The 8,412-nt window shown below is 56.5% G+C and overlaps 1 protein-coding gene across 3 annotated transcripts in view; it reads right to left on the minus strand.

The window, feature by feature from the left end:
- Nucleotides 1-875: 875 nt before the first annotated feature.
- Nucleotides 876-8,412, minus strand: part of B9D1 (B9 protein domain 1) — a 20,856-nt gene continuing 13,319 nt past the window's right edge. Inside the window, exons 4-7 of one of the 3 annotated variants that reach the window (XM_011955013.1) lie at nt 5,553-5,649; nt 5,047-5,109; nt 1,497-1,564; nt 876-1,168 (exon numbers count right to left, since the gene is read on the minus strand). In XM_011955013.1, the coding sequence (XP_011810403.1) occupies nt 1,026-1,168; nt 1,497-1,564; nt 5,047-5,109; nt 5,553-5,649 (371 nt within the window). In that variant the 3' untranslated portion in view covers nt 876-1,025. Of the gene's footprint in view, nt 1,258-1,496; nt 1,565-4,725; nt 4,949-5,046; nt 5,110-5,552; nt 5,650-8,412 lie in introns of those variants that run through there. The other 2 variants (XM_011955014.1, XM_011955015.1) reach the window with 2 other exon arrangements.

Genomic DNA, 8,412 nt, shown 5'->3' on the forward strand with positions numbered 1-8,412 from the left:
GAGTTCTGGGGAGGGCACGGGAGTGCTCGTGAGATAAAGAGCAGAAGAGGGTCAGCCCAGATGGTCTCAGGGCAAGTGCCCATGACAGTCCAGGGCAACATGGGCGAGGCTGGGAGGTGGGGGTGTGCCAGGAGCCTGGGGTTTCTCTTGGATCCCGCTGAGGGCAGTATCTAGGCTGGGGCACCATGTCTGCCTAAAGCTCAGTGGCAGGACAGAGAGGGCCCAGGGCTGCCTCGTGAGGTGCCAGGGTTCTTGGGAAGGTAGGGAGGTCCAGGGCCAGGGCCCCCAAAGTAATGCTAAAGGGGTTCTGCTTCCAGAAGGGCCCGGACAACCTCAGAGGTCAGGGTGTTGAGGCAGGGGGCTCACCTTCCTCTCCTGCCAAGGGGCTGCCAGAAAGCTGGACCCCAGCCAGCAGCCTCCCACCTCTGGGAGGTTTCCAGCCCCCAACCTTGGACTGTGGGTAGGGAGGAGCAGAGAGGGGAGTGGGCAGGCTGAGGGTCTGCCGTCCCCCAGGTACCTCACCATCCAGCTTCCGCTAACAGGGTTCTCTCCTTGCCAAGGGAGGCTGGCGGCCAGGAGCATGGCTGAGTGGGTAATTCTACTTAACCCCCAAGCCTCCAAGGAGGGTGCCATGCCCAGTTCAAGGAACAATGTGTTGAGGTATAGAAAAGGCCGCACAGCTGTGAGTGGCAGAACCTGGTTATGTCAAAGCTCCCATCCCAGATGCCATCCTGCTGCACAGTCTGGTCTTCTGGCAGCTTCCATGGCACAAGGGGTAGGGACAGGGAGAGCCCTGGAGGTGGGGCCAGAAAGGCCCAAGAGCTCCCAGCTCCTGTTGGGGAGGGGCTAAACAGGAGAGAAGGCAGCCCCAGGCCTAGGCTCTCTGAAAATGAGACTTTATTATATAAAACTATTCTGTGTGCCCCCAGCTCCCGCCACCAGGCTGCCCTTCAGGCTGATGGCCAGCCGCCTGACTCCGGGAAGGCAGCCCTTCATTATCAGAAACTGTGCAGCCTGTGGAGCCTTCACTGGGGGAAGCCCTGGGGTGGGCTGGGCCGCGACACACCCTGTGTGTCCAAAGGCCCAGTGTCGTAGCCCAGCTTCCTCATGTCCTTGGTCACCACGTTGAAGAGCAGGGTGACAAAGCCCTGAGAACGGACACGGGTCACTGGGGACAGAAGGACAGCATCAGTCAGGCTGGGATGGGGCAGAGACAGACCCAGGTTGATCTGGGAATCTCAGCCTCAGTGTTCTCATCTGTAAAATGGGGACAACGGCGCCTGACCCATGCCCCTCACTGGGAGGTAAAGGGGCTGCCAGGACAGGCAGATATGACAAACCCTCTGTGCTCCAAGCAGGCCCTCATCTGGGAACATTTGTGGGCTAACTCCCATGTGCCTGGCAGGTCCCCGGCATTCACCCCAACCCTGGGCCCATCTACTCCCAGGTTCTAACCTGTCTGGGGGCTGAGGGTAGAGGAGGGGAGGGAGCTTTACCTTCCCGGCCTTCACCCTGAGCCACCACCTTGGGGTCTGTGTACTCGGGTCGCCGCCCCGTGAACCAGCTGGGAACACAGAAGAACACAGGTAAGCAGGGCCCCACCTGGGCATTCCTGGCCTTGGACGACACTGGATGTGGGCTCTCTGTTCAGAAACCAGCACTCCTGCTCCAGCCACACCCCATCCCCACCAGGAGTCAGGCCCTAAGCAGAGCCTTCCTGGTGGCTGGGCTCCAGCGTGGTGCTGTCCCTTGCAGCAGCGGTCACACAGCCTAGCCAGGCCTCAGGCGCTCTGTGGCCACGCTGCCTCCACTGGCCAGTTAGGCTTTTCCATCTCTGGCTTCCATGGGTTTGGTTCACTGGGAATGAGAGCTCAGGGAGATTCTGGGGTGGGGGTGCTGCCTGAACCCCCAGAAATCCCAGAAAAGTGACAGCAGCTGAGGTGGGGGAGGGGCGGGGACAGTGTGACCCTCCAGCCTTCCTGGAAGGGGGCCCTACCCCAGAGAGTCTGTGAGGTGGGCAGCAGGGCCAGAACTGGCCTCCTCAGCCTTGCCTCCCACTAGTGTGGGGTCCAGGACATGTCACTTCCCATCTTGGCACCCACCGCAGGCCCTGCCAGGGGTGGCACACAGCCACCAGGCCAAGCATGTGCCCTCCCTAGCCCCAGACCCCAGTCGGGCCGGGCGGGAGGCCAGGAGGCCGGGGGTGTCAGGCCCCGCCGCCGACACACCCACGCGAGCCGGAAACAACCAGGAGCACTATTCCCGGCCGGGTGGGTCCGGCAGCCGCGGGCTTCGCCCCGCCGGGACTCGCGGCCGCGCCTCCTCTGCACCACAGCTCCCAGGGCCCCCCGCAAGGACACACCCAGCCCCCGAGGGTCACTGGCAACCGTGGCGACGCAACAGCCCACACACCGCCCTCCTGTCTCTGAGGTGGGCACCAGCACTCACCTGGGGCTGCTGCAGAGGGGCCCAGGTCAGGGAGGGGCTCCCGGCTGCTGCAGAGTTGGCCTGTGGAGACCACAGCCAGGGAGCACTGCCCACCAGCCCCAACCCCGAGGAGGAAGCCAGGGAGTGAAAGCCAGCGGGCACTCCCCAAGGGGAAGGGATGGGCAGCCACAACCCCTGCGCCAGTTTCTCCTTCGGGAGAGTGAGGCTCTCACAGCACCCACCTCACAGAAGGCTGTGTGTGAGGACAGGGGCCTGGGAGCGTCCCCACTGTGCCCAGTAGATTCCATCCCGGCGCTCACATGGAGCTCCCGTTCCCACTGAATTTCTTTCCTGGGGTCCGCCCGGGTGGTCTGCTTAGCTGGCTGGGGTGGGAGAGACAAGACAGACTGTTCTGGGAGGGCATTCCAGGCAAGGACCTGAGGCAGGGAAGGACCCCTCAGGCTGGAGGAACTGAGGCAGATGGGAAGCAAGTGGGCAGGGGCCATGACGTGGGCAGGGCCCGACCACCAGCCTGGCAGCATTCTGGTTGAAGTTCATCCTGACAGAGGCACAGCCCGGGCGGGTTCTAGCAGGGGAGGGGTGCAACCCCAATTGTGTTTTAGGAAAACTTTTTCTTGCTGTGTGAAGACTAGACTGGAGGGGCTGCAGCAGGCTGAATGGCGGCCACTCAAAGACAGCAGATCCTAGTCCTGGGAAACTGTGCACGTGGCCTTATGGAGAAACAGGGTCACGTGCACTTTGCAGATATGATTAGGCTAAGGATCTTGAGGCGACTATCCAGGTGGACCCTAAAGGCCATCACAAGTATCCTTATGAGACAGGGAGACAGAGGAGGTGGCCCTGTGACCGTAAAGGCAGGGACTCGAGTGGTGAGGCCATAAGCCAAGGAAGGGTGGGGCCACCAGAAGCTGAAAGGGCAATAAACAGAGTCTCCGCTAGAGCCTCAGGAGGGAGCACAGCCCGGTGGCGCCTTTCTGGGCCCAGTGACCTGGATTTTGAACTCTGGCCTTCAGCACTGTGAGGACATACATTTCTGCTGTTTTCAGCCATCACATTTGTGTGTTTTGTTGCAGCAGCCACCATGGGAAACGAATACAGGGGTCAAGAGTGTTTGAGGCAGGCCCTGGGCCAGCGCCGGAGGATGTGGGGAGAGGCTGGGAGAGGGGTGGGGATGACCGAGGTCTCAGTCTGAGCAAGGAGCCTCCACATTTGGGAAGATTATGCCAATCAAACTGCCTTCACTAATAGACCCTTTCCCCAGTTTTTGTAATCCAAGCACATACTGCCTTGCCCAGTTGTGAGCCCCTCCACAGGGGCTGTGAAACCCTTTCCTCAGCGAGCTGTTCCCTGAAGGCCCAAAGTCCTCCTTGGAGCTGTGGGCGGTGGAACAGGGTTAACAACCCAGCCGGGATGGCTGTGTGGGTCCCCAATCCCTTAGGCCTTCCCAACCCACTGATGGGCACTGTCTCGCTGCCTCCCTGACAGCTTGTGGCATGGGGATTGTCACCGCCAGGTGATACTGGCCCAGATCATCTGGGAAAGAAGTCCTTTGCCACCGGGTGGCCTCCCAGAAGGACTCCTAGGGGCAGTGGGCACACAAATTCTCAGGCTGAGGTCAGCGGAGGCCCTGCCGTTCCTCCCCTGCACGGCTCTCAGAGCTCAGTGAGGCATTCTCGGCCCTGAGGCACGATGCTGTCCCTCCACCCAGCGGGGCTCTGGCCTGGTCTCACACCCAGGAGTGGCCAGGCTCGCAGGGGCTGCTTGCTGGCTGCTGCCCTGGAACCCAGGGAGTCCTCCATGTTCCCCTTGTGCCTCACTGATCTGCTGTGGGGCGGCAGAGGCTTGCTGCCCAACTGTGCTAATGGGCCTCGAGTCAGAAGGCCAGGGCCCAGCTGGCCCTCTAAGCTCCCACTTGGATGTGGGCAGGAGTAAGAGGCCTTCCTGCTGGGGCTGCATCCAGGCATCCCCTGGGCCCTCTTTGCAGGCCCTTGTGTCCTGGCCCCTGCCTGCCTCCCTGGTGTCTCCCTTATTCTGCCTGGCTTACCACTTACAGGCCACACTGCCGTCCTGGCCACACCGCCATCCTGGCTTCTCCTAGCATGCTAAGCTCATGCTGTCCTCAGCCCGGCAGGCACTGTTCCCTGTGCCTGGTGTTCTTCCCCGGCTCTTCCCTCCACACTAAGCCTCTGCGCAAATGTCAGCTCCAGCCAGAGACTCCCACATGTAAAGCCATTTATCATGATTACCGTTCCAAGGTGTCTGACTCATACTGCTATATCCTCTTGTTTCCCACCTTTTAATGTCACATTATGTCATGAGTATTTTCCCATCTGACAAGAGTTTTTCCTCTGCTCCATCTGACACAAAGATTTTTCACAGGGCACAGGTTAAAACTGCCTGGCCTTCTGCTGCTAGAACAGGGCTGAAGGGAGCCCCGTGACTCAGCACTCCCAGGGGACCTGTTTCTATTTGTCCCCAGTGGGTGGAGCAGCTTGCAGATCTGAGGAGGCATCCAGGCACAAACTGAGGGGGAGAATGGGACATCCATTCATCCAGTAGATCAGAAGGAGGGGCTGGGGTTATGGGTATAAGACTCACCTTGTAAACTTCTGCAGTTTAGACGTAGATTCTGGGACAAACATGGGGATGGTCCTTTTGTGCCTGAAACAAATGTTTTTGCAGACAGACGTGCTGAGTAACAGACCTTTCTGAGCCTCCAGGGAGAAGACACTCAGATCAGGCCAGTGCAGCTGCAGTGTGGGCCAAGTCAGGGCCATGCCAATGAATCCAACCTGTGCTGAGCACCGCTGTGTCTGGGCAAGGTGCTGAGCGCCGGGAGACAGCCTCATGGAGGTCAGAGTCCCTTGGGGTCTTTTCTTTTCTGCGGCCCATTACCTCCCCACCCCACCTGGTGTGCGGCTGGTACCAGCCATCAGAAAGGTTCTCCTCCCAAATACAGGCTACACCCCCCCAGCCACTAGGCTGAGCTGCCCAGGCCCCTGGGGACCCCAGAGCATTCCCAGCCTGAACCTAAGACAGAAAACGAGGTGAGGTCTGTCCTAGGACAAGCCCTGCCCAGGGCCCAGGTCAGAGTGAGGACCTACCGGCCAGGTGAGAAGGGCACGTGCACGGCCCCATAGCCTCGAACCACATCGTTCCCAAACACATCTGGTCCATACACGCTGAGCACGATCTGCGGCCCTTGGGAAGGACAAGGCAGGGGGTGGGCACGTGAAGACACACAGGGGAGGTACATGGCAGACAACAGGGTGTGTCCGGCTGAGGGGGCTCAAAGGATGGAGCTCAAAGTCCTGGGGCGGCAGGCTTTAGAGGGGACAGGAGCAGGCATGGGAACCCAGACTCTGCCAAAGACTTCTGCCCACCCTGGTACTTCCTATGTCTCCACTGAGGCCTGGGCATGCACTCCACACCCCTTCTTTTTTTGTTGTTGAGACGGAGTCTCTCTCTGTCACCCAGGCTGGAGTGCAGTGGTGCTCACTGCAAGCTCCGCCACCTCCCGGGTTCACGCCATTCTCCTGCCTCAGCCTCCCTAGAAGCTGGGACTACAGGTGCCGCCACCACACCCGGCTAATTTTTTTGTAGTTTTTTAGTAGAGACGGGGTTTCACCATGTTCGCCAGGATGGTCTTGATCTCCTGACCTCGTGATCCACCCACCTCGGCCTCCCAAAGTGCTGGCATTACAGGCTGAGCCACCGCGCCCGGCCCACACCCCTTCTCACCACTGCGGAGTCAGGGCCCACTCAGTCACTCCATGTACAAGGAGGCACTTTCAGAGGCCTTACTGTGGGCCCAGGGCCCCAGCTATGATCAGGGCTGACTAAGGGCCTCTGCTCTCTGGGTGCTCCCTTCCTGGTGGAGGCAGGCTCATGGGACTGGGGTGGCGGGGGCTCATTTTGGGGGTGTCTAGGAGAAGTCAAAGAGAAAACAAAAACCTTCTGGGCATTCTCCTTTAAAATATTATAGGTATTATAACAGGTGTGGTTGTTTTCACCATCGAAACACCGCTTCGTGTTGCCATTGAGGTGCATGAGGCGCTTTCACTTCGCCAGTTTCAGGTGAGGCACCAGCCTGCCAGGCTCTGATCCTGCAGCCGCAGCTGAGGCAAGTTGGCCAACCTCTCTGCCCCGTTTCATCATCTCTAAAACACACGAAATAGAACCTAACACATAGTAAGTGCTCAGTAAATGTGAGGGAGAGGTTTGTGCCCTTACCATTACTACCTTCCACCAAAGTTAACCATCATTCTGAATTTTATGAAACTACCTCTTTACTGTTCTTTAAGACTTCACTGCCAAAGAATGCATCCCAAAGCTGGTAATTTACTTTTACCAATTTTTTTGAAACTTTATACAAAAGGAATTATACAGTATGTTTATTTTTGTGCCTAGCCTCTAATCCAAAATTATGTCCATGAGATTTTCTCAAATGGTTTCCTGTAAAGGGGTGTGTTCATGTTCAATACCATGTAACATTCTGCGTGGGAATCTGCCACAATGACTGTTCATTCTAGTGCTGATGGACACGTGGGCTGCCCTTCCTGTGGGGGCCGCACACACAGTGCTGAGCACCATGGTGCAGGCTCTCAGTACTTGTGTGCACACATCTCTGTTGCACACACACTCAAGAAGGACACTGCACAGGGCCCATGTATGTTCCCTCCCAAAAGGTAACACCAAGCTGCCAGCATGGTCCTATCAGCCAGCACTCCCCCAGCAGTGGTATCTGATTCCTGCTCCTCTATACCTCACCAAAACATGACATTACCAATCTTTTAAATTTGGGCCATCCTAGTGCGTGAACAGTGGTAGCTCACTGTAGCTTTAAATTACATTTTCCTTCATTTTAAATTTTTCTTACTGAAATAAGGTTGAGACCTTTACCTGTTTCTTGGTCACTTGGATGTCCTCTTTTGTGAAGAACCTACTTAAGTTTCTTGCCCAGTTTTCTACTGGATGGTCTTTTTCTTTTTTCTTCATTAAAAACATGTTTTTTGAGACAGGGTCCTGCTCTGTTGCTCAGGCTGGAGTGCAGTGGTGCAATCATGGGCTCACTGCAACCTCAACCTCTTGGGCTGAAGTGATCCTCCCGCCTCAGCCTCGCAAGTAGCTGGGACTACAGGCGTATGCCACCATGCCTAATTTTTAAATTTTTTGTAGAGATGGGGTCTCACTGTGTTGCCCAGGCCAGTCTCAAACTCTTAGGCTCAAGCGATCTTCCAGCCTCAGCCTCCCATAAGTGCAGGGATTACAGACATGAGTTGCCTTGCCTGGTCTGGCCTTTTTCTTATTGATTTATAGCGTGTGTATGTGTGTGTATCCTGGTACTTATCTTTTCACTTTTAGTCTTTGGATGAACATAAGCCCTTAATTTTAATGTAGTCAACATCATTGATCTTTTCCTTTAAGGAGTCCTCCCAGAAAATCTTCTCTTACCCTGATATCATGGCTATAGTCCTCTATGCTACATATCCATCTGAAATTCACTTGTGCGTATGAGGACAGGCTGAAGTTTTTTCCTATGTATATCAAATTGTCCCAGCACCATTTATTAAAAAGAACAGGCTGGGAGCAGTGGCTCATGCCTGTAATCCCAACACTTTGGGAGGCTGAGGTAGTAGATCACTTGAGGCCAGGAGTTGAAGACCAGCCTGGGCAACGTGGCAAAACCCCTTCTCTACTAAAAATACAAAAATTAGGCCAAGTGCGGTGACTCATGCCTGTAATCCCATCACTTTGGGAGGCTGAGGCAGGTGGATCATCTGAAGATGGAAGTTTAAGACCAGCCTGGCCAACATGGTGAAACACCATCTCTACTAAAAATACACAAATTGGCTGGGTGTGGTGACATGTCCCTGTAGTCCCAGCTACTCGGGAGGCTGAGGCAGAATTGCTTGAACCCAGGAGGCAGAGGTTGCAGTGAGCGAGATCACGCCACTGCACTCC

This window comes from Colobus angolensis, unplaced genomic scaffold (assembly GCF_000951035.1).
Source record: "Colobus angolensis palliatus isolate OR3802 unplaced genomic scaffold, Cang.pa_1.0 Scaffold392, whole genome shotgun sequence".
Lineage (NCBI taxonomy): Eukaryota > Metazoa > Chordata > Mammalia > Primates > Cercopithecidae > Colobus > Colobus angolensis.